Genomic DNA, 27,982 nt, shown 5'->3' on the forward strand with positions numbered 1-27,982 from the left:
TCCGAGAACACCTTACAGTCAATGCAAGCCCATCGTTCTCGATTTTGTACCAGAATGTAGTCAATTTTGGTACAATGTCCCCCGCTATGGAACGTAATCAGGTTCACATCTCTCTTGTTAAAGAAGGAGTTACTGACCACCGTATCGTGTGCAGTAGAAAATTCAAGCAACGTACGCCCCTCCTCGTTCCTACTACCAAAACCGAAACCCCCATGGACACCGTTATACCCATCGGTTGCACTACCTATATGGCCATTGAAGTCTCCCCCTATGAAAACTCTTTGGTCCTCCGGAATGCTCCTAAGTACATCATCTAACTGATCCCAAAAGCAACGTTTCTCTCTTTCCCCTAGGCCAACGTGTGGAGCGTACACTGAAAGGACAATCACCACTTCCTCTTCTATAATAACCTTAATCATCATGATCTTATCCCGGTATATACAACCTTTAACTACATTTTTCCTTGAGCCTAGAGGATACCAAGATACCCACCCCATTTCTAGCGTTATCTACACCTGAATACCACAACTTGTACCCATTACACTCTCTGGCGCGAGCCCCTTTCCACCTAGTCTCCTGAATACATGCAAAATCAATTTTCTTATTACTAAGTACATCGGTCAGCTCCAACAGCTTAGCATTTAATGTGCCTACATTCAACGAACAAACTCTAAGTCTAGTCTCCTTGACATCACTATGTCGAGACCTCCCCCTATACGTCCTATGGGATCTAAAAGGACATGACCTCAAGTAATCATCTGTAGCCGAAGCTATGAGGAACTATGAAAAAGGATTCCAAAGAAGACAAGAGATGCACACTCACAGTAACTGACGCTCAAGTAAGGTGTCTCTTTCAATCCTTTAAAACCAAATTGAATACAAAAATTAAAAAAAAAATATGGGAGCACTTTTCTCCGTCCCACTTCCTTCAATTTTTCTTAGCTACCCAACAGATAACAATGCAACCAAACCTATAACATAGTTACGCCAAGATTTCAGTAGATAATATTCAACATAACAAACAAATTAACAAAAATATTGGTTCGTATAGCTTAAGCTTGTTAGAAAAAAATTAAAAGAAAGTTAGTGGATCTGAAGAATTATTTCAACTACAAAAATGAGTACCTCTAACAACAAAAAATAACAATATAGATCAAAACAGAACAGTGATGAACTAGAACAGATTTGATATTTGTGAGAAACTGTGATGAAGTTGTAGAGAATATGATATATAGATCAGAAGAAAGAGATACAAAAATATCCAAAGAGCCTTGAGAAGAATTTGATGGGAATCGAGTTGAGATTCACCAAGATCTTGAACAGATAAGCGAGGGTTGAAGAGAGCCTCGGTGAAAATACTAATCCTTTAATCAATGTTGCTTTTGTCACAGGAAACCCAGATTAAAGCACTGTACGCTACTGCAATTTAAGAAGAAAAGCAAAAAATCCCAAAAAAGAAGATCAAGAAGCCAACCACTTAGCTGAGCTTCGAAACCCGAAATAAATCATAAAAACTGTAAGTTGTATCAGTCGAAAGTGATCCACTGGGGCAAGCTTGGAAAGCTGGAAAAGAGTAGAAAGAGAGAGAGAAGGAGTTCAACGTTTAGCCAAAGCGGGTCCGAATGAAGAGACAAACACAGTCAAAGGCTGAACAAACTGAACTTTTTAAAAAAAAACTTACAATCAAAGCTCCAGACTCTTGAAAACACGGCAAAGCAAAGAAAATCAATGTTTTTATTTCGACAAGCTCAAAGATCCAAGCATATGATTTAATAAAATGATTTGGGCTAGTAACCTGCAGATCGAATATGAACAAAAACAATCTAAAAATAACAAAGGAAAAACACAAGAAAAATCATAGATCTAAACCAGATCTACAAATAAAATTAAAAAAAACAAAGAGAGCTAATAGAAATAAGGAAGAAGAAAGATTCGTCCTCAACAAACTAAAAAGCCTTATTATCGTGACTGAAGAATCTGAAAGTTTCTAATGGGATTTTGGAGAATACCAAAGTGTAATGGAAAACCGCATCCAACATCATGCTCCCATCTTCGCTAACTCAAGTCAATCCACCATTATTATTTCATATCTTCATTTACATTTATCTTGTGTTTCGATAAATAATTAAAATTATTATTTAATCATCTTCGAATTCAGGAATGATCCTTTTTATAAATAAATAGATATACTGTAGAAAGAATTCTTAAAAATTACAAATTATGAGTAAAAACTATAATAATAATAAAATATTAGTATTTACTGGTTTTTTAATTGAATCCTTAATATTGTCACTGAATACATTTTTTACCACCAAGTCTTTAGTTAATACTTATATGAGGTTCAATCTTTTTCATTACTACGATTTTTTTAATTTCCAAAGATAATCCAGTCCCAATGGGTGCAGGCGAAAAAATATAAAATCAAGCATATAAATTATCAAGAAATCAAGCAATACCAAACTCCCCATCATAATTAAACGAAGATACAACCATAACAAAAGCACCACAAATGATTGAAAGCCAAACAACACCTTAAACACATAGCCCTAATCTCGTTTTTCCTGACGAGGTGAACTTAGTGGAAAAAGAGTCAAGAGCTGCGGTAATCGGCTTCCTCTTGGTGTATTTGATGTTGATGGGTGCAAGTAAAAACCCTTCTTTGTAATCGACTTTTCCTCTTCCGAAACCGCTGGAGGAGATGGTGATACAGTACCAGAACTCGAGTAAAAGAGTGATTCAGACGAGCCTAGCGGTGTCACCGGCGATTCAAGCTGGAGGGCTTGGCAGAAGCGGGCGCATTCACTTGGGGAGTTACGTAGAGTGGCGAGACCGAGCTTTCTCATGTTGTGTAGTTGCCTACGTTCTTGGAGCTTGAACGGTGGATGGCGCGGAGGCGTTGGGTGGTCACCGCCGTGTGAGGATGTTTTTGTGGAAACCCTTCCAGAGAGAGTAACGGGGAGCTTCTCTGTGTCGTTGGTGAACCCCGTGAGTTTCTGGACCAGGTCTTTGAATGCGTTTGCATCGGCCTCTACGAAAGTTGTTGGAGTTTGCGTTGAAGGTATTGGGTTGAGCCTGAGGTGCTTTTCCATTTCAAGCACACCAAAAATTCAAAAAGAAAGAATGATAAGAATTAGCTTTAGGGAAAGGAAAATAATCTGCTATGAGATCAAACACGTTGAAGTTGATCTGTTAGATTGTTTTATGTATAGACAAGAGAGAGATAATGTTTGTGTTGTTAGCCACGTAAGGGTTACTTTGATGGCCTCTCCTTTCCCATGCAATTTTATTTGTTTCTAAAAGGTATATATAAAAAAATGTATATATTACTAGAGGATGTCCGTGTCTATTTATAAATATTCTCAACTATTTGATAATGAACATTCAAACATTTTATAATTGTTGGTATTCGAGCCCGAAATTTTAGGGATAACAACTATCTTTTAATTACTAAGGTCACTTAATTTATGCATGTTAAATTTTGAATAAATTTAAAATATTAATTAAATAAGATTTTAATTTATTTCAATTTTAGATTCAAATATTTAATAAATAATTGATCACTTTATATATTAACTCCTAAAATTTGATCTTAATTTCGTTCATGTTGACAATAATTATATCATACACTAAAATAACTAATATATATACATCTGAGATGAAAAACAATCAACCCATAAATGATAAACCCAAAGGCAACATCTTGTTGTTGTTGTAAATATTGCACCTTTAGATGAGATTGGGGGTTTTATTATAATTAATCTCTCTCTCTTTTTGTTTGGTAATGTTTGTTATGTGTTAAAAGTCTTTGATCCAAAAATGGCATTGAATATAAAATGAGTTAAGCTTTATTACAAGTAATGTAAAAGTGTTGGAATTATCACCACATTTTGATGGAAAAACTTGTAAATTGTAAGCGTCTTGGCACACACACCAGAACAATAAATATAAAACTAGAAAGCAGGTTTTGGAGTTGAAAGAGGTTAACTTAATATTTTAGTTATAAAGTCAAAAAAGCTAATAATTTTAGGAACCACAATGAAGCTAATGATGAGAAACTGAAGATTAAATTGATAGGGAATGTTTTTTGCTTTCAAGTGGTTGGCTTGGTTAAGTGGTTGCTATCAAGTGGCATGGTTAAGTAACACATGCCATCCTCTTTTCTATTTACAAGTATAACCTTAGATTGGAGTCTGGTGATCAATGCTTCGCTTTGCTTGCTATTCCTTTAAAGAATATATGCTGTGTCGTAGACCCCATGAAACCCCCCCATCTTACCTAGACAACTATGATTAATGTAACTAACAAAAAGGCAAGCAATGATAGTTAAGTACCATTTGAATTTAACACATACAACTTATTGAATTAATTCAAGTGTAATTGGTTGGTTAACACTTTGTTTCCTATTCTCAAGTCATTAGGGGACAGTTCATGCACCACGATGAGAATGTGGATTAAATATCAACTACAATACTAAATATTTTCTTGATTGATAAATAGTACTACACATGGAGCAAATTAAATGGGCCACTTGGCAGTGTTCTTTTTTAGGGTTCCCCTTACCTCATGCGGCCAAATTATTTGGCCCAATAAGCCAACTCCGAATTTATTTTGCAATCTACGAAAAATGCTACAGTCCAGCACAAACTCGTCATGTCGAGGTGACGAGTTCAATAAAAAAAAATTTAATAGTCTCAGGTACATGGGGCCCACGTGGGCCAATATTATAATATATTTCCAGATATTCATCACATCGGTGTGACGAGTCTTGTAGAAGGTTAATTTTCTTAAAGTCAATAATTATTATAAAAATTATAAAAAAAACTAAGGACATGACGAGTTTCTCTTGAATTTTAAAAGAACTAGTCATTTATAGCCATTGTGCAAAGGACAACTGTAATAGTTAGATTTCAATGGTCAAGGTTGTAATGCCCTAAATCATGGGTTAGGAATTTCAAGTTGACCCGAGAGGCTTCGGATAAACTTAGTAGTTGTAGGAAACCTTTGACCCAAGAATTGGTGAGAATTTGGCTTAAGCCTATTTAGAGTTAAAAAGTGAATTTTTGAAGTACGACCAAAGCTTGAAGGACCAAGGAAGTAATAAACCCATTTTAGTTTAAAGGATGAAATTTTATTAAAATTTGATGATCTCTAATATGAAAACTTTCTCCCCTTCATATCTCATTGTCACCATTCTTTTGTTTCCTTATTCCCTTTCACTTGAAACCCTCTTTGCCCTTCCTTGTCGTGTCAAGAAAAAGGTGTAAACTTTGTAGCATTCCAAGCCTTATCAATTGGTCCTAAGGTAAGAACATTAATTTTCTCATCATAAGGTTTCAAGTTCTTAATGGAAAGTTTTGGTCAGGGTATCCAAATATAGGTTTTAGTCGGGGGTTTAGAAACCTAAGTGTAACATGCTCATTTTGTAGAGATTTAACCCTCAAGAAATGCTCTAAATCCTTTTTAGAAGCATCCTATCAAGTTAGTTACTCATGTTTTTAACTTTTTCCTAGTGAGAGAAGTTGGAGAAAGCTTTAAGGCCAAGGGGAAGGAAAAGCAAATTCTTGGTTATGTTTTGGGTGTTCTTAACAACTTAGGATCCAAGGTAATCACACTTGTAACTCAACTCTACCATATGTAGACCACTAGGTGTGTTTGTTAGCATGAATGAGTTATGAAGAATGTTCATGGTAGATGACAGTATTTGGCATTTTTCAATATGTTTATAGACCTATTGTGACTCATTCTATCATACATAAAACTTTAATAAAGTTTAGGAACCTCAGTAGGACTCTCGGGTGAGCTATAGGGTCATTTTTGTGCCAAAATAGGGTATCTTTAGGCACGAGTATTTGTACTCGGAAAATAGTACCATGTTGTTCATTTGATAGCCTAAAAACAAAGGTTTTTAGACTTGGAGTATCGATACTCATTTAACGAGTACCAATACTATTAGTAGCATATCAATGCCCAGGGTAGAGTATCGATACTGGTATAGGTTATAGATTCTAGTAGCCATTTTTGGTATTAGTACTCATGGGAGTATTGATACTCTAAATAGTGGTAACAATATTAAGGTATTTTTTATAACATCGAAACCTATTTTGGTATCGGTACCCAGCATAGGTATCGATATTCTAGCAAGGGTATTGATACTACCCAGCTTCCTTAAAATATAGTAGCCACTTTCAGTCTCGATACCAAGGGGTTAGACTCAAGGGACCTGATAACACCAGAACGTCATTGCATAAAACTACAAGTGAGAACAACAATAAACACAATATAACTATAACAATAACAATTAGGATACATAAAACTATCATTGTTTGATGCTTGAGAAACAACCTGGACACCTGAGTTACTTTAGAAGATGACGATATTTTTATTTGTATATATCCAGTCAGTGCCAATCATTTTCAGTTATCGGTTGGGCACAGATGCCCCAAGACTCGACGGAGTAAGTTGGCTGGGTGTGCATTTTCGACGCAGTTCTAGATCTCACCTTAAATACCCGATGGTATTTTAAAAATGATAGAGAGGTGTACGCTCCAAAGAATAGAACCCTTAGCCACACCATGATATGTATTTCATGTTAGTATTCACATGTAGTCATACTTATGCTGCTAGTATGCTCATATAGTGAATACATGTAGTACAATACAATTATTAATGTTGCACTGAGCTCGTAAGCTCAGCATTCAGAATGTGTTTTTGTGCACAAGTTCTTAGGAGACCGTTCATGGGGCGTGTCATCATCAGATAATCTAGATCAGTCGAGGCTTTAATGTACGTCTTGATTTATATTAGAGGGCATGTACTATTTGTAGAACATTTTGTATTCAATCGTAACTCTATTTTGTTTTAAACTCAATATTTACATTTTGGATGTATTGAGAGCTCCCACGTATTTTGCAAACTCATATATTATATTTTATTTTATTTTACTATGGGTGGTTTAACATGATGTTTTACAAGAAATTTAAAATAAAATTTTTTGGGTTAGCCATTTCAGTGGTCCCATGTGACACTTTAATCCTTTGATATTCAGGTTGGACTGGATTAGGGCGTTACAAAGGCAAAACTCGTCACCTAGAGGTGACGAGTTCAGTGGGATTTTTTTTAATATAACCATTTATAGTCATTGGGTTTGGGGTTATAAATAGGGGTTTAGGGTTTAGGATTTTTATTTTTTATTGTTAAGAAAAAAATTGATAAATTTTCCTTTTTTAAAAGAATAACCATAAAATGTCTAACCGAGATGAAATGTTACTCTTTGATGTTGTTCATATTTCTTTAGTCGAACTTGGTCTGAAATAAGAACAAGGTATTCATAAATTAGGAATAACATTGAGATATCCGCATCAGCAAATTATTATATATCTACAATAATCCAAGTTATATCCAGTTGCATTTTTACTTGGTTTTAAGGTCAACGCGACATTGATTTCGGCTCTGGTTGAACGTTGAAGGACCGAGACGCATATTTTCATTTTTTGAGTTGTGAAGCTACAATTATGTTGGAAGATGTCACTTACCAACTCGATGTTCCGGTTAATTGTGGGTTACTAGTGAGGCATAACGATTTCAACCGATTCACTATTCTTCAAACAATTTTGGGAAATATGCCAACACTAGAGGTCTTAGACAGGTACCAGATATAGATCACTTGGTTAGAGTCCAAATTTAATGTGACCAACGACTCTATGGAGGAGGAAGTCTTATTTTTAATACCCCAAAATTTTGGTTAGTAACCAAAATGTAAATTTCAAAAGTTTAGTTGCCAAAGTAGAAAATTGGGAAAAGTTTAGGGACCTAAGTGGTAATTTTCTCAAAAATAATTTTTATTCAATAAATGAATAGTTTACTCTTGAGAGTGGGGTTTTATTGAAATTAGATTCTTGATATGGAAATTGTGTTAAAAACTAGAAAGTGTTAAAATTTGGAAATTTGGAAATTCAGATTGAATAATTTTTTTAAGATAATTTGAAGGATGATAAATTAATCTTAGAAATATTATTTCCACATTTTAAAATGATGGAAAATAATATGGAGCATTGGATTTGAGGATTTGTTTTCATGTTCAGTTTGGACCGTTGGATGAAAAATGGCAAGATTGAAATTTTTGGAAAATAACATTGGCAAAGTTGTAAAGGGCAAAATATTTTTTCCATATTTGACTTTGTAAGATGGTAAGGTTTATGTTGCTTGGTATTATTATAAATATCAAGTTTCATTAATGACAAAATAAACATTTCTCATTAAATGAATATTTTATTCATTAAGCTTAAATAAAGGTTAAATTAACATGAAATTCATTAGAAATTTCATGAAAAACATTTCGTGATCCCCATGAACAAGGTAAGAGAATTTTTATTTTTCATTTTTGAGGAATTTCTTTTGGATTTTGGAGCATGCCGTTAAATATAAAATTGTTCTATTCGAAAAATGTTATCATTTGGTACAATTATTGTTTTCTAATTTGGTTTGTTTTCATATATCCTAAATTCTAGGGTTTATGTTCATTTCAGGGTTCATGAAATTGAATTTTAATCTTATTTTTTGAGGTTGTAGATTCATTTTCAAGCTTGTTTGATGATTAAAACATGTTAAATTTTCCTAGAAAAAGTTCTGTTGAGTTAATCGATCAACGAATATAGCCAAAAGGGGGGTGAATTGGTAATTAAAATTTCGGTGGAAGCTTTTGAAGAAAATTGAAAATAATTGCACAACGATTTAGAGTGGTTCGACTTTCTCAACCAAAGTCTACGTCCACTACCTTAGCTATCCATACTAAGGATTTTCCACAAAATCACTAATTTGTCTTTCTTTTGAGGACAAAGAGTAACCTTACAAATCCCTTAAGAATTATACCCCAAATTCTTGAGAACACTCTCTCCTAAAGAGAACAATACAAATTTTGCAAACTTACAAGAAAAATCCTCACAAGGAAAGATGTTTGCACAATTCTAGAACAAAGAAAAAACACTCAAGAATAATATAATTGAGCACAATAACTGTTCTTGAAAGCAAGGATGAATATTGAATGAAATTTGGCTTGAAATTGCTCAAACTTGAGGTTTGATGCTTTCTCTTTGATTCTCTCTTGATTCTTGTTTCTTGTTTCTTGTTGTTGATCAATGGCTTCTAAGCTTGTTTAAATACTCCTTCAATTGATTCTGAATGTTGGGGATGATTAGTGGAGTCAATAGAGCCGTTTAAGTGTGAAAAAAATTAATAAAATCAGTTGGGAGAGTGTGTGCATCGATGCATAGTCAAGGTGCATCAATGCATCAAGTGTAAATTTCAAATATTTCAACCGTTGGAACACTTAGTGCATCGGTGCACTTAGGGTGCATCGATGCATAAAATGCATTCGATGTTTCAAACAAGCCTGAGTGCATCGATGCATGGTCTGTGCATCGATACATAAAATGCATTCGATGTTTTCATAAACACCTGAGTGCATCGATGTATGGAAGTGCATCGATGCATAAAATGCATTCGAAATGGTGAGTGCATCGGTGCATCCCCTTCACAAATTTGATTTTTGGCTCGTTTTTGGTTCGAAATACTTTGTGAAAATTGTTTCAAAAATATTTTAAGTATAAAACACAACTTTATACTTTAGTAAGGATTGAAATTGAACTTTGAAAAACTTGGAGTAATATATTGATATTCGAATAATTTTATTGAATATATTTAGAAAATCTTTTGTAAAATATTAAAATTTATTTATCTTAATTTGTTATATAGAAACATCAAAATGTTTTCAACTATCTCCCCCTTTTTGATATAACAAAACATTTGAGTAATTTTAAGATTTTTAAGAAAATCATTTTTGAAATCAAATTTGAAAATTACTCCCCCTTACTATGATACATATTCTCCCCTATTTTGTTAAATCAAAAAGACTCTATTAAAAGTATTTGAAAGAAAAAGTTTCGAAACATAGTCAATTGATATTTATAAATATAGCTTGAGCTACTAAGATCACAATCAAAAGAGAGATTAGTCATTAGTTCCATCAATATTCATAATAAAAAATGTGAAATGGTAAATTGGTCATAATATGATGCAATAACTTATAAACATTAAGTTCAAATTCAAACCAAATATAAGAAATCAAACATCCACAAAAAACATCCAAAATAAAAAAAAATCCAAGAACATCAAAATGTTTAAAAATCCAAGTTCTAAGTTCAACCAAAACAAAAATCAAAGCAAGGCAAGGTCTACTCCATAGTAGGATCGGGATGAGGAGGATAATGTGCTTGTCCTTCAAGTGTGAGAGCATCCATACGTTAACGCATCTCCCGTTAAAACTCAATCAGTTAAGATTCCATGGAAGTGAACCTCATATCAAATGACACCGTAAATGATCAAAAATATGGAGGCATTTGTTCCTCTTGTTGTGCTGGTTCCGGTACTGGCTCATCGTGTGGTACGTGATCGTCAATATCTTGCATAAGCTGTTGAAACTCTGGATCATCGTCCGCAGTTGGTACCAGTGGAGGTGGAGCACGAGAATAACTAGGTGTAGGAGGAGCTCGTGAAGAACTAGCTCCCGGAGTTTGCTCAGTGGGTCTATATTCCCATTTACCCGTTACCTTGTTTTGTTTCCATCCGGCTTTCTTTAAGGGAGTTAGGTTGATTTGGTTTTCGAGAGGCATGGGAAATTCAACCGAGACCTTAAGACCTAACTTGATAAAAAGATTAGAAAGAAGACAACCGTAAACTAAGGTTTCTACTTTTTTTGAGGGAATGACATTTACGGTATCAACAAGCTCACCAAAGATAATTTGTGGCAAATTAATTTTCTTATTATGTTGGATACAATGTATCCACTATAAATCTATGACTCTAAGTTTGGAGTACCTAGCTCCGGATGGTCTAAACCACCAAGATATCATCAAATGAAGGAAACGATCGTGATGAGTTCGTAAGGTACTAACACTATCATTAGACTTATAGGGAGTAGCCAAAAGATCTTTTTCATTATCTATCCCATCATCATCTAAACCGAAAACATCAACAATTGTTTTTGAATTGATAAAAAAGACATCTCCTAAGAGATAGGATCGTATACCTATGGTAGTGTCTTGACTAGCATTTTGAACACAGATTGTATTTGAGTAAAAAAAGTGAACTAATTGTTGATAGACAATGGGATGAATTTGACACAATTTAACAAATTTCTGGGAACGAAGAGCAGGTAAATATGTAAAGTTAATATCTTCCATTGCCTGAATGGAAGGGATACGTTCCTCTCGAATTTTATAGGATTGAAAAAGACGAACGAACCTATCATATAAATCAACTCTACGACGACCGGGTTGGTTGAAGTAAGAGTTAAGAATGGTTAACTCGGGTTTGTTTGGGTTTGGATTTTGTGGTGGAGGAGGAATATGAGGGCGGTTAGATCGACTTGAAGAGGACCTAGGTCGTTTTGGATTAGACATGGTTTAAGGAATGAAATGGGATAGGTAACCTGCAATTTGAAAAACATGTATGCAATATAATCAATCCCAAAACTCAATTGAGTCCGTAATAATTCAAGGTTCCCTAAACCAAATTCTAATGAGCAAGATTTTGAAAACTATTTGAAAATAATATTTGAAAAACAAACATAATATGTATAGTTTTCATGAAAACAACACGATTAAAAATCAATATTTTTTGATTTTTTTTTATTTTTTCAAAATTCGAAGAAAGTTTTGAAAAATTGTTTGTTTTTGATGAAATTGATTGTAAAATCTAATTTAGAATTATAATATAATCAATGCCCGATATAATGTTCATCCTAAAACTAATCTAAACTAGTCTTAAAATCAAAATTTGATAAAATAGGGGTTTTTAGAAAAATACCTTGAAAATTTTGGATTTGTGAGAATGAGATGATGTTTTGCACGATTCAATGATATTAACAGGATTTGGAGATGAAATGCATGATGAATCCGACTTGAAACAGTTGTTTTTTAGTCAAATTTGAGAATAGAGAGAGAGATAGACGAACAGTGGCTTGAGAGTTTTTTAAGAGTGTTTGAGAAAATGAAGAAGGAATAGGGTTTTTAAGCAAAAACCCGACGGATACATCGATGCACATTCAAGGAGTGTATCGGTGCATCTTCATGATGTATCGACGCACATTTAAAGGGATGCATCGATACACTTCATAGTGTATCGATGCATTATGCATAAAAATGTCAAAAATTCGTTTTAAACACTTAAAATGCTAAATTATTTAGCTCTAGTGGTATTGGCAACTCATATATTGAAAAGTAATCATGTTCAATCACTCAATTTTATCCATAAACTACATTTGAACATATAATTAATTTTCACCAAAGATCATAATCTCCCCCTAACTATTAGCATTGAATGCATTCAAAAATGTTATTTTATAAGAATTTTCAAGTATAATTTAAAAGTGCTAAAATTATTTTAAACACTAAGTGAAGATAGGTCAGTTAAACGTAATTCCCTCCTAAGTGTCCAAAATCTTTCTTTGTCCAAAGGATTTGTAAAGATATCCGCTAATTGGTGCAAAGTATCAACATATTCTAGAACTGTATCTTCTTTAGTGACATGATCTCTAATGAAATGATGTATGATTTCAATGTGGTTAGTTCTGGAGTGTTGGATGGGATTTTTAGTGAGACAAATAGCACTAGTATTGTCACACTTGATAGGAATGGTACCTACTTCAATTCCATAATAAAAAAGTTGTTTTTTCCATTAAACTTGTGCACAACAACTACTAGCTGAAATGTATTCCGCTTCAATGGTAGATAATGCAACACAATTTTGTTTCTTTGAAAACCAAGAAATCAACATATTTCCTAGGAATTGGCAAGTATCAGAGGTGTTTTTCCTATCTATTTTACATCCTCCATAATCCGCATCAGAGAAGGCATACAAGCCAAAGCTAGAGTCTCTAGGATACCAAAGTCCTAAACTAGGAGTATCCTTAAGGTATCTAAAGATTCTCTTAACAGCTAGTAAATGTGATTCCTTAGGGCATGATTGAAATCTAGCACATAAGCAAAACTAAACATAATGTCCGATCTACTTGCAGTTAGATAAAGTAAAGAACCAATTATTGACCTATATAATTTAACATCCACACATTTACCTCCTTCATCTTTTTCAAGCTTTGTTGATGAGCTCATTGGAGTGACATGAGGTTTCCCATTTTCCAGTCCAAACTTCTTGATCATATCCTTGATGTACTTAGCTTGATTTATGAAGATACCATCTTTTCTTTGCTTGATTTGGAGTCCTAAGAAAAATGAGAGCTCCCCCATCATGCTCATCTCGAATTCACTTTGCATTAGCTTAGAAAATTCTTGGCAAAGAACATCATTAGTAGAACCAAATATTACATCATCAACATAAATTTGAACTACTAATAAATCTTTACCTTTATGATTTAAAAACAATGTAGTGTCAACCTTCCCTTTTGAAAAACATTTTTCAATTAAAAAGTTTGACAATCTTTCATACCAAGATCTAGGAGCTTGTTTTAAACCATAAAGCGCTTTTGTCAATTTAAGAACATGACTTGGAAATTTTGAATCTTCAAAACCAGGAGGTTGTTCCACATACACTTCTTTTTTTATAAAACCATTTAAAAATGCACTTTTAACATCCATTTGATATAATTTAAATTCAATGAAACATGCAAATGCTAATAACATTCTAATTGCTTCCATCCTAGCTACGGAAGAATATGTTTCATCATAATCTATGCATTCTTCTTGAGTATAGCCTTGAGCAATAAGTCTAGCCTTGTTTCTCACTATATTACCACTTTTATCAAGCTTATTCCTAAATACCCATCTAGTACCTATAGTAGACTTATTACTAGGCCTTTCAACTAATGTCCATACTTTACTTCTCTCAAATTGATTTAATTCTTCTTGCATAGCCATAATCCAATGTTCATCATTTAATGCTTCTTGAATATTCTTAGGCTCGATGCATGAAATAAATGCAACATAATTACATATATTTCTAAGAGAAGATCGAGTTGTTACCCCTTTGGATGGATCACCTATTATTTCACCATCCTTGACATAGTTGTATTCCCTTGGATAAGAGACTTCCCTTTCTTCAATGGTTGGATTCTCGAAAGAATCTTGAGTTTCCTCATCTTTCGTTTCTTCCTTTGGTGATGGTTCTCCAATGTCATGTCCAACATCATTTATGTTTATAATACCTACATCATCATTCACACAAAAATCCTTCCTCGAAAGGAGATTATCATCAAAAACAATATGTATAGACTCTTCTACAACTAAATTTCTTTTATTAAATACTCGATAAGCTTTAGAATTTAAGGAATAACCCCGAAAAATTCCTTCATCACTTTTAGCATCAAATTTACCAAGATTGTCTTTACCGTTGTTTAAAACAAAACATTTACATCCAAAAGGATGAAAATAGCTAATGTTAGGCTTTTTATTTTTAAAAAGTTCATATGGATTTTTCTTCAAAATAGGCCTAATCATTACTCGATTAATAACATAAAAAGTGGTATTTGTGGCTTCCGCCCAAAAATATTTTGGCAAATTGTTTTCACAAAGCAAGGTTCTAGCCATTTCTTCTAAATTTCGATTTTTCCTCTCAACAACTCCATTTTGTTGAGGGGTTCTAGGTGCTGAAAAATTATGGCTAATACCATTAGAATTACAAAATTCAGTAAATTCAAGATTTTAAAATTCAGTTCCATGATCACTCCTAACACTAGTTATAGAGTAACCTTTTTTGTTTTGGATTACTTTTGAAAACATGAAGAATTTTTCTAATGGTTCATCTTTAGTACTTAAGAATAGAACCCAAGTATATCTAGAATAGTAATCTACCAATACAAATGCATATTGTTTTCCACCCAATCTAGTAGTTCTAGATGTCCCAAAAAGATATAAATGGATCAATTGTAATACTCTGCTAGTGGATATGCCATTAATGGATTTAAAAGAAACTCGTTTTTGTTTTCCTTTAGCACAAGCATCACAGATTTTATCATTATCAAATTTTAGCTTTGGCAACCCTCTAACTAAGTCTCATTGAATTAGTCGTTGCAAAACACTCATACTAGCATGTCCTAGTCTCCTATTCCATAACCAACTATCATGCTCATCCTTGGCAACTAGGCATAAATTAGTCATATCTATAGAATCTAAATGCACCATATATATGTTTCCTATTCTATGACCAAAAAGAATAATCTGATTAGATACAATGTCAATGGCTTTACAACAATTAGTTTCAAACATGACATTGAATCCCTTATTGCACAATTGACTAATACTCAATAGATTATGCTTTAATCCATTCACATATAAAACATTCTTAATTTGTATGAAAGAGGTAATACCTATAGTGCCTATACCTTCAATGTGACCTTTTGAATTATCACCAAAAGTCAATTCTCCTCCATTTTTAGTGTTAAGCTCTATGAATCGGCTCTTGTCTCCGATCATGTGTCTTGAGCATCCACTATCAATGTACCATGAGTTTGAGTTTGTTTCCCGTGCCTTGTAGCAATGCTATTTTTCCTACAAACATAGATTAATTTTTTATTTTTGGTACCCAAATTCTTTTGGGTCCATATTCATTAGTTTCCAAAATCCTAATCCTCTTAGGTATCCATTTGTGTAGGATATCCTTATCTTTAGTAGTAATGAGTTCTTTAGGAACCCATTTACTTCTAACGATTTTTCCATTAGAGGTTCTTTTGGGACCTCTATGATTATAGTTTTTAAAAACTTTTCTAACAAAGTTGGAGTTTGAACTTTCTCCATTTCCAAAACGTTTTGTTCCAACTTTATTAAAATAAGCTTTAAGATCATCAATTTTCTTTTGATGATCATCATGAACTTTTGAAAGTAAGTTATGCAAATTATTATTTTTCTTTTCAAAATCATCAATTTTGATTTGCAATTCTTTAATCTTACTCTCAAGCTACTTGGTGGTTTTGGACATAAGACTGTTTTTATTTTTCAATTTTGAAATATCATTTTTGTATTTTGAAAATAGAGTCTTATAATCTGAAGCTAACCCATTATAATCCTCTAATAACTCATCATAAGATAAATCATCCAAATCGAATGAGTTAGAGGTTACCAGAGAGTTTTCCCCGATAGCCATCAAGCACAAGTTTGCTACTTCTTGTTCCTCTTCATTGCAGCCTTCTTCATCGCTCCATGTAGCTACATGAGTCTTGTGCTTCTTCTTTGATTGACCATTTTTCTTTAATTGAGGGCAATCGTATTTGACTTGCCCTGGCTTTTTGCATTCATAGCAAATGATAAGGTCATTCTCTTTTGGTTCAGTTTTGAAGCCTTCATTTCGTTTGACTTTTGTTCCTCGGTTTGTCCCCATTAATTTTATGAACCATTTGGTAAATAATGTCATTTCCTCGTCATTGTCATCTTCATCCGAATCACTCTCATCTTTTGTGGATTTGAGAGCAACTCCAATATTCTTCTTCTTCTCATTCTCCTTTGGTGTCTCATCAATCTTATCGATGTCTACCTCTTCCTGAAGCATCATTTCATGAGTGAGGAGTGAACCAATTAGTTCTTCAAGGGCTAAGGACTTTAAGTTCTTAGCCTCGATGATTGACGTCTTCTTTGATTGCCATGATTTTAGAATTGAGTAAAACAACTTCCTCACAAGCTTTTCATTTGGAATGATCTCTCCATATGATTTGAGACCATTGACAATCGTGGAAAATCTATCAGTCATAGCTTTGATGTCTTCATCCGATTTCATCCTAAAATTTTCATAGTTATGAGTTAGAAGACTAATTTTATATTATTTTACCTCGTCGGTGCCTTCATGAGTGACTTGTAGTTTGTCCAATATTTCTTTAACAGTTGTACAAGATGAAACTCTTCCATATTCATCTGGTCCAAGAGCACAAAAAATAATATGGATGGCTTTGGAGTTGAGTTGGAACATTCTTGTCTGTCCTTCACCCCACAATCTTGGGTGAGTGGAAGGTTTGATGTATCCATCTTCTATGATATTCCATGCTCCCATGTCACTTTCTTGAATAAAGTACATCATTCTATTATTCCAATAGGCATAGTTAGCTCCATTGAAGAAAGGAGGGTTATTGATGGGCAGTGAATCAAGAACAAGGTCAGAGTTTGAAGCACCGACCATTGATGACTTGAATATCGATGTAACTCTTCCCGAATCAACTCAAGAGGTGATTAAACCTTAAAATGAGTGAGGCTCTGATACCAATTGTTGAGTTAATCGATTGACAAATATAGCCAAGAGAGGGGTGAATTGGTGATTAAAATTTCGGTGGAAGCTTTTGCAGAAAATTGAAAATAATTGCACAACGATTTAGAGTGGTCCGACTTTCTCAAACAAAATCTACGTCCACTACCTTAGCTATCCACACTAAGGATTTTCCAAAAATTAACTAATTTGTCTTTCTTTTGAGCACAAAGAGTAACCTTACAAATCCCTCAAGAATTATACCCCAAATTCTAGAGAACACTCTCTCCCAAAGAGAACAATACAAATTTTGTAAACTTACAAGAAAATCCTCACAAGGAAAAATGTTTGCACAATTCTAGAATAAAGAAAGAACACTCAAGAATAATATAATTGAGCACAATAAGTGTTCTTGAAAGCAAGGATGAATATTGAATGAAATTTGGCTTGAAATTGCTCAAACTAGAGGTTTGATGCTTTCTCTTTGATTCTCTCTTGATTCTTGTTTCTTGTTGTTGATCAATGGCTTCTAAGCTTGTTTAAATACTCCTTCAATTGATTCTGAATGTTGGGGATGCTTAGTGGAGTCAATAAAGCAGTTTAAGTGTGAAAATAATTAATAAAATCAGTTGGGAGTGTGTGTGCATCGATGTATAGTCAAGGTGCATCAATGCATCAAGTGTAAATTTCAAATATTCCGACCGTTGGAACACTTAGTGCATCGATACTAAGTGTGCATTGATCCATAAAATGCATTCGATGTTTTCATAAAAACCTGAGTGCATCAATGTATGAAAGTGCGTCGATGCATAAAATGCATTCGAAATGGTGAGTGCATCGATGCATCAATGAGTGCATCGGTGCATCGCTTCATAATTTGATTTTTAGCTCGTTTTTTGGTTCGAAATACTTTGTGAAAATTGTTTCAAAAATATTTTAAGTATAAAACACAACTTTACACTTTAGTAAGGATTGAAATTGAACTTTGAAAGACTTGGAGTAATATATTGATATTCGAATAATTATATCGAATATACTTAGAGAATCTTTTATAAAATCCTAAAATTTATTTATCTTAATTTGTTATATCAAAACATCAAAATGTTTTCAACAAGTTCTTTAAAAGTCGACAAAATTATTGAGTTATGGAACTTTGTGTTTTGATGAAATTTGATTAGGGATTTGTTTGTAGAGATGATGTAAGGTTGGATGGAAGTTGATTTCATGCTTGAATAGAATCAAAATCAAGCAAAATCATGAAAAAACTAGTTTTGGAACTTTGAACCATTCGACCTTGGTCTTAAAGGGTGAGGAAATTTTTGAAAATTTATTTAAGGGCTGGAAATGATTTAGGAAGTATTCTGCAAGCCTTAGAAAAATTTGGGAACCATTCTACAGTTTTTGAAAAGTTGAAGGACTAAATCAATAATTTTAGAAAAATGATGGGTTGCTGTGTAATTTTTATATAATTGATGTACTATCCTAGAAATTAACGTTTAAATGTTGAAATTGAAGTTAGGATGTGAAATTGGGTTATTTTGGAAAGTTTGTAAAAGTTAAGGTTTAAATCACAAATATAGAAAGGTTGGGAGCTTAAGTGAAAATATTTTGTGAAGTTGGGTTAAAATGGAACTTGAGTGGTCAATTAGAAGTATTAAGGTCAACATTTATGTTGTGACATGGAAATTGTATCGAATAAGCATCGAAAAATTTGTTAGGAATTTATTTTCTAAAGTATGTCTATGTTAGTAAGATTATAACATTTGGTTTGAATTTTTATATGTTTGGTAACGATGTTCGTCTAGAGATTGAATTCTTGAATCAAGATCAAATATTATTAAAGCTAAGTAGAACTTAAGGATGAAATGGAAAATTCCAAGGAATGTTGGAAGCTAAGGACACCGGGTGAGTGCAAATTTAATTTGTACTTATGCTATCGAATAATATTGGCTTGCGATGAGCCAGTGAAGGAGTTACTATGATAAGAAGTGACTCCTAAAATTTTATGTTATTTTTTATACATGATTTCATGTGCATTTGGTGAGCTAATAGAATTAGTGAACAAGTTGAAATGCAATTGGTGAAATCTGTCTAGATTGGTGTTCTGAACAGTCAGTTTAGAAAATCACCAAAAATTGTACAAAAATGATTTGAGTATTATTTTTATACCTTTTGATTATTATACCATTATAGTTTTGTTTGGAACAAGAGGAAATCTATTTCAAGGTGTGTAAAAAATATATGAATTTTAACCGAGGATAGGTTAGAAAACGGGGCAACAGATTTTGCTCAAAACAGATTATGTTGGTCAACTTTGAAAATTCACCATAAATTGTAAAACTTTAACTATAAGGAGTGTTTTATATGGATAGAGTCTTATTTTAGTTTAGTTCTCATTGGTGCAAGAGGATACATTTTTAAAGGTATATATTAATACACAATAATATTTCTTTAATGGTAGTGCAAACTGCTAGGATATGAAATTATGACCAATTTTGAGATTTAACCAAATTAGAAGCGAATGATCAAGTTAAATCTTAGTGAGGATTATATTTTTACTTGTATATAATTTCAAAGTGAGTGCAATGCATGCATAACATTTTACATGGATGTTTTATACATCATTGGGTAAGGCTTGCAATAAGTCTAGCTTATTTATGTTAGCATGATATTTATGTCATATATAACACATTTGACATATTCTAAATATGTCAAAGTTTGAATATAAAATGCATTGATCATTGGTTATTCTATATATGATTTTTATTATGAATATTTAATGTTTATTACGAATGTTACTTTGGGTATGAACTGCCCAATGTTACAATTTTATTAATATACATTGTCATGGATGTAATAAAAAAATAGACTGTATGCCCAAGTAAGTCATTGAGGGACAGGGTATAGTTGGCATGACATAGAGTATAGCAGCTGCAGGTTTATATTAGCACTAAGTGTAAGGACACTAAGTGTAGGTGGAGGGTAAAACCTTATGTGGAGGTTAATAAATGATAAATGCAAATAAACTTACGAGATTATGGGATAAATGGCATGTATATTGGTAAGAAACTTTATATTCGGTTATATCATGTTAATTTATGGTAACATGGTTGGAATCCAGATAAATTGATCACTTTGCATTGAATATTATTACTCGTTTATATTTATATGTTACATTGCTTTGAATATTTATATGATTGTCTCACTAAGTGTACACTTAGCGTGTGATGATTTTTAAGATTAGGAAAAAGGAGGAAAATGAGTAAGGAGCTGAGCTTGACATCGATCACCAAAGAAATATTTATAGGTAACAATGATGACATCCTATTGTATTCTAAAAGTTGTAGCCGACATGTATACGAGAATGAAATATTTGTAATTTCTTAATATAATTAGTGTTAAATATATAAATAATAATATTAATAAATATTATGATATTAAACTATACTAAAAAATTAATTTGAGTTTTAAATCAAACATGTTAGATAGTCTTATTTATTTTATGAAATAAAACAAAATTGTCTATTACTACTTGAAGTTGGTTTTGAATTGGTAACCAAGAATATTGTATTACGATTTTTCTCTGAATAATTATTTTATAATAATTTTTCAAGTTATGAAACTAGTGATGTTTGAATGAAACCAAATTTTACTTAGTTAAATTCTAAAGAAATGTTTTACATTTCTGATGTGACATCTATAACTCGTATTGATTCGCGTATACGGGTTATGGGTGTTACATTTGTTAGTATCAAATCTACAGGTTTAGCCGATTCTAGGACTAAACCGAGCTTGTTTTGCGTTAAAAAATGTATATATGCCACTAAGATGACATTGTTACTGATTTGGTGATTATAAAGTTCGATTTATTCCACTCCTTACATATAAAGGTGAATAAATATAATATATGAAAAAGATATGTATATTCGAGGGTATCCAATTGTGTATCTACAAAAGTTACTTGGATTACCTCTCGATTTGAGATGTAGAAATTAAAATAAAGATGTTATTAGATATTGTGTTTATCTCTATAACCCCGTATTGAATGGCTCCAACAGAGATTAGAGAAATAAAGGCATGGTTAGTAGAATTGTTAAGAATGAGAATTTACAAGACTAAGCGTGTCATCTGGGATGTACTAGTGGTACTGTGAAAAAGAAAGATGAGACTATGAAATTATGTATGGATTAACGTCCGTTAAATAAGGTAACAATGAAGAACAATTATCTTCTTCTAAGGATTGATAATCATTTAAGCAGTTAAAAGGGTGCTTTGGTGTCTCCCTAGCTGGATATACCTAAGGTAATTTTCAAAATTTGATATGAACATTACGAGCTTATGATAATGTCATTGAGTTTAACAAATGCTCTTGCGACACTTATGGATTGGATAAACCAAGTATTTTAGTTATACTTGGATTAATTGGTGGTAGTGTTCATTGATGTTATTGTGATATGCTGTAAGACCATGGAAGAACATGATGCATGTCTTTGTATAGCTCTTCAAACTTTTCTAAAGAAAAATTGCATGCTAAGTTAACCAAGTGTAAATGTTGGTAGTCTAAGGTTGTATTCCTTGGCCATGTGGACTTAGCTAAGGGGATAAGAATATATATATCAAGGAAGCACAAGGTATAGTCGAATGATGAATTCCAAAGAATGTTTTTGAATTTCAAAGTTTCTTGGGATTTGTTGGTTACTATCGAAGGTTCAAAAAGAACTTTTCGATGATTATATTCCTTCTAACCAAGCTATTGAGGAAAAACATGTTATTCATTTGGACTGTTAAGTGTCAAGAAAACTTTGAGATGTTAAAAATGAATACTAACACAAGCTCCAAGGTCAATATAATTAGAATATGGAAAAGATTATATGAATTATAGTAAGGTGTCTCATAATGGTTTGGGATGTGTGTTCGTACAAGAGGAAAAGTTTTGGTTATGCTTCAAAGCAACTATAAATCATGAAATAAATTATCTGACTCACAATCTCGAGTTGGCACTAGTTGTGTTTACTTTGTTGATATAACGCCACTATCTACATGGTGAGTGACACTATATCTATATGAATTTCAAATGTCAAAAGTATGTGTTGAATCAAAGGAGTGAAAAGAAAGGAAATGGATGAAATTCCTTAAAGAATGATGACGTTCTTATCAATTGCAAATAGGAAAGGCTACTGTGGTGGCTAATACAATAAAGCTGAAAGATATTTATATTCTGAGAGTTTTGAATACGTGATTGTCTTTAAAGAAAGATGGTGTTTTCATTGTAGAATTAAATTTAAAGCATATGTTGCTAGATCGAATAAAGGATATTCAGAGAAAAGATGAAAATTATTGTGCTTGTCAAAATATAGAACAAGCTGAAAAAGGGGAAACTAAAGACTTTAAGATTTAAGTCTGATGAATGCTTATATTATCAAGGAAAGAGTTTATAAAAAGGTATAAAAAAGTTATCATCGAGCTTGTTTTTAAATGGCTGACTTGACAGTAAGTTAAAATAAAGTACAAGTGCATTCTGAATTATTGTAACCGATTTCAATCCCTTAGTAGGAATAGGAACGAGTTACAATGGACCTTATAATGAGAAAATATCATTTAAGATAATCTCAAGATAGTTAGTGATAAATAAGTAATTCTAAAATTATCACCTTGTAAAAAAAGTATTGCAGTTCAACGCAGGAAAGTTGAGTCCGAAATTTATTGGACCTTATAAGATTATTAAAAAAAGTAAAGAAACGAAAAGAAAGTTGGATCAATGATTTATCACCTATAATTGCCTCTGGAAATAGACAAGATCCATAATGTTTTTCATGTGCCGATGCTCAGGAAGTATCAATCAGATCCTTCACATATTGTCACCGCGAAGGAAATAGAGATTTTGCTAGATTTGACTTATAAAAAAGAACTACTACTTATTAAAGTTTGATAAGAAATCAAAGAGTGAAAAAACATCATCCTTGTTAATTTACATTAGGTACATATTTAAAATTTGAGGACGAATTTTCTTAAAGGGGAGAGAATTGTAATACCCCAAAATTTTGGTTAGTGACCAAAATGTAAATTTCGAAAGTTTGGTTATCAATGTAGAAAATAGGGAAAAGTTTAGGAACCTAAGTGGTAATTTTCCCAAAAAGAATTATTATTCCATAAATGGATAGTTTACTTTTGAGAGAGGGGTTTTATTGAAATCAAATTCTTGATATGAAAATTGTGTTAAAAACTAGAAAGTGTTAAAATTCAGTAAAATTTTGGTAAATTGGATCGAATAAATTTTTTATAAAATTTGAAGGATGATAAATTAATCTTAGAATTATTATTTCCACATTTTAAAATGATGGAAAATAATATGGAGCATTGGATTTGAGAATTTATTTTCATGTTCAATTTGGACCGTTGGGTGAAAAATGGCAAGATTGAAATTTTTGGAAAATGACTTGGGCAAAGTTGTAAAAGGCAAAAAATTTGTCCATCATTGACTTTGGAAGACGATAAGGTTTATGTGACTTGATATTATTGTAAATATCAAGTTTCATTAATGACAAAATGGACATTTCATAGTAAATGAATATTTTTATTCATTTAAGCTTAAATAAAGGTTAAATTAACATGAAATTTATTAGAAGTTTCATGAAAACTTAGCCATTTTCAGCCAACATTTCGTGCTCCCCATGAACAAGGTAAGAGACTTCTTATTTTCATTTTTGAGCAATTTCTTTTGGATTTTGGAGCATATCGTGAAATATAAAATTGTTCTATTCGAAAAACGCTATCAAATGGTTCCATTATTGTTTGCTAATTAGGTTTGTGTTCAAATATCCTAATTTCTAGGTTTTATGTTCATATCAGGGTTCATGAAATTTATGATGAATCTTGATGTTTTTGAGGTTGTAGATTCATTTTCAAGCTTGTTTGATGATTAAAACATGTTCAATTTTCCTAGAATATGTTCTTTAAAATTCGGCCAAATTATTGAGTTATGAAACTTTGTGTTTTAGTGAAATTTGATTATGGCTTTGTTTGTAGAGGTGGTGTAAGGTTGGATAGAAGTTGATTTCATGCTTAAATCGAATCAAAATCGACCAAAATCATGAAAAACCTAGTTTTGGAACTTTGAACCATTCGGCATTGGTCTTAAAGGATGAGAAAAATTCTACTAAAATTATGTAACGGCTGAAAATGATATAGGAAGTATTCAACAAGCCTTAGAAAAATTTTGGGGACCGTTCTATAATTTTTGAAAAGTTGAAAGACTAAATAAAAATTTTTGGAAAAAATGATGGGTTGTTGTGTAATTGTTATATACTTGATGTACTATGTTGGAAATTAATTTTTAAGTGTTGAAATTGAATTTAGGATGTGAAATTGGGTTATTTTGGAAAACTTGTAAAAGTTAAGGTTTAAATCACAAATATGGAAAGGTTTGGAGCTTAAGTGAAAATATTTTGTGTATATGGGATAAAATGGAACTTGGGTGGTCAATAAGAAGTTTTAAAGTCAACATTTATATTGTGACATGGAAATTGTATCGAATAAGCCTCGAAAAATTTGTTAAGAATTTATTTTCTAAAGTATGCTTATGTTAGTAATATTCTAACATTTGGTTTGAATTTGTATATGTTTGGTAATGATGTTCATCTAGATATTGATTTTTAATCAAGATCAAATATTATTAAAGCTAATGAGAAGCTTAAGGATGAAATGGGAAATTCAAAGGAATGTTGCAAGTTAAGGACACTGGGTGAGTGCAAATTCAATCTGTACTTATGTTATTGAACAACATTAGCGTGCGATGAGCCAGTGACAGCGTTACTTTGATAAGAAGTGACTCCTAAAATTTTATGTGAGTTTTGATACATGCTTTCATGTGCATTTGGTGAGCTAATAGAATTAGTAAGCAAGTTGAAATGCAATTGGTGAAATCTGCCTAGATTGGTGTTCTGAACACTAAGTTTAGAAAATCACCATAAATTCTAAAGAAATGATTTAAGGATTATTTTTATACCGTTAGATTGTTATATCAGTGTAGTTTTGTTTGAAACAAACGAAAACTGATTTCAAGGTGTATACAAAAATATATGAATTTTTAACCAATGATAGGTCAGAAATCGAGGCAACAGATTTTGCTCAAAACAGATTTTGTCGGTCAACTTTGAAAATTTACCATAAATTGTACAAATTGAAATAGAAGGAGTGTTTAATATGGATAGATTTTTATTTAAGTATAGTTTCCATTAGTGTAATCGGAATATTTTTTAAATATGTATATTAATACATAATAATATTTCTTTAAAAGTGGTGCAAACTGCCAGGATATGAAATTATGACAATTTTTTGGATTTAACCAAATTATAAGCGAATGATCAAGTTAAAACTTAGTGAGGCTTATCTTTTTACTTGTATATAATTTCAAAGTTAGTGAAATGCATGCATAACATTATACATGGATGTTTTATACATCATTTGGAAGGGCTTGCAATAAGTCTACCTTATTCATGTTGGCATGATATTTATGTAATATATCACATATTTGACATATTCTAAATATGTCAAAGGTTGAATATAAAATGCATTGATCACTGGTTATTCTATATATGATTTTTATCATAAATATATCATGTTTATTACGAATGTTGCGTTGGGTATGAACTGCCCAATGTTAAAATTTTATTAATATGCATTACCATGGATGAAATAAAAAAATAGACTATATGCCCAAGTAATTCATTGAGGGATAGGGTATAGTTGGCATGTCATAGAGTATAGCATCTCTAGGTTTATATTAGCACTAGTGTGTAAGGACACTAATTGCAGGTGGAGGACACAACTTTATGTGTCATATCCGGATTAGCACTAGATCGTAAGCTTAGTGCAGGTTCAACACTACGGTGTATATATTTGATTCGAATACTCAGGGTCCTCATGGTTTAAATTGGGTTATGGTTTATTGTTAATAAATGATAAATTGGGAAATAAACTTACAAGCTTATGCGATAAATGGCAAGTATATTGGTAAGAAACTTTATATTCGGTTATATCATGTTAATTTATGGTAACATGGTTGGATTTCAGGTAAAGTGATCACATTGCGTTGAATATTATTACTCGTTTATATTTATATGTTACATTACTTTGAATATTTATATGATTATCTCACTAAGTGTATACTTAGTGTGTGATGATTTTCACTCGTAGAAAAACGGAGGAAAAAGACTAAGGAGTTGATCTTGGCATTAATCACCAAATAAATATTTACATATAACAATGATAACATCCTACTATGTTCTAAAATTTCTAGCTGGCATGTATAGAAGAATGAAATGTCTTCAAATTCTTAATGTAGTTAGTACTAAATATAATTAATAGTATAAATAAATATTATGACATTAAACTATGCTAAAAAAATAATTTGTGTTTTAAATCAAACGTGTTTGATATTTTATGAAATAGAACAAAATTGTCTATCACTGCTTGAAGCTGGTTTTGAATTGGTAACCGAAAATATTATATTACGATTTTTCTCTGAATAATTATTTTATAATAAATTTTCAAGTTATGAAATTAGTGATGTCTGAATGAAACCAAAATTTTACTTAGTTAAATTATAAAGAAATGTTTTTAATTTTTGATGTGACATCTGTAACTCGTATTGATTTGCGTATACGGGTTATGGATGTTACGATATTTGCTGCCCGAGCGTATATTCTCCAATTGATTGGAGGGATACTATTACCAGATAAATGATTGGAGGGATACTATTACCATATAGTAATTTGGAAGACATTCAATATCTTTTGATATTGGAGAATTTTACTAAGCGTCACAAAACTAGTTGGTGCTCAACCATTTTGGCATTTTTATATCATGAACTTTGCAAGGCTACAATCGTTGAAAGTTCAAAAAGTCGATGTCCTCGGTTGTCTAGTCTTGCTACAATCTTGGGCATGGTACTAGTTCCCGTTTTAAATTTATTTTTTTCCTTTTTATTTATTATATTATTTAAATAACGACAAATTACTGAGACCAATTTGTTGGGTGCAAATAAAATTAATATATGGATGAGAATAGATATCGTTGATCGACATGCGGTAAATTACTAACTTTTATATTATTATTATATTAATTTTTTATTTATACTAACTTTTATAATTAATGTTTACAGTTTTCTTGGATTTCATATTGTGACAATGACATTGAACAGTTATTGCCACGGGGTTTTTTAAAGGGTCGAAGTTGTGGTGTGTCGTTATGCCTTTGGTACACTTTACAATTGTTGAGATGCATGCTGCAGATAAAGTATTGTGACAATTTGTATCTTATCAACCAATTCATATGCAAATATTTGATATGGATGCGCTCCACATAATTGATACACGTAGGAAACATAAAGATAATTGGCTAAAGAAGCATGATGTATACATTCAACAATTGAATGAACGGCATTTATATGTCCCGATGCATTACAAAATTACAGTTGTTGACCTTGATTTTGACATTTATCCCTAACACAAAAATTATAAAGCAAACATGAAAATGTATTTAACAACAGTAGAAGCAGAAGGAACAATGGGAACAATTGAAGGCCAAGTTTGCAAAGGTCAAGAAAGCATCGTCATAGACATCTTCATCTTCTTCTTCTACTTCTGCCGAGTATTTTGCATCTCAGACGAGTTATGGATTTTATCCTCCATATCATGCTTCAATGGATAGTCAGTCGAATTAGGTTGGAGGTTCATGGGATGAAATG

General features: G+C 32.1%; 1 protein-coding gene across 1 annotated transcript; it reads right to left on the minus strand.

Annotated features, from left to right (window-relative positions):
* Window positions 1-2,546: 2,546 nt before the first annotated feature.
* LOC120132698 (VQ motif-containing protein 19-like) lies at window positions 2,547-3,089 on the minus strand. Its single transcript, XM_039149400.1, has one exon. It carries the CDS (start codon window positions 3,087-3,089, stop codon window positions 2,547-2,549), a length of 543 nt encoding a protein of 180 aa, XP_039005331.1.
* Window positions 3,090-27,982: the final 24,893 nt, after the last annotated feature.

Source organism: Hibiscus syriacus, unplaced genomic scaffold (assembly GCF_006381635.1).
Source record: "Hibiscus syriacus cultivar Baekdansim isolate YM2019G1 unplaced genomic scaffold, ASM638163v2 tig00001728_pilon, whole genome shotgun sequence".
Classification (NCBI taxonomy): Eukaryota; Viridiplantae; Streptophyta; class Magnoliopsida; order Malvales; family Malvaceae; genus Hibiscus; species Hibiscus syriacus.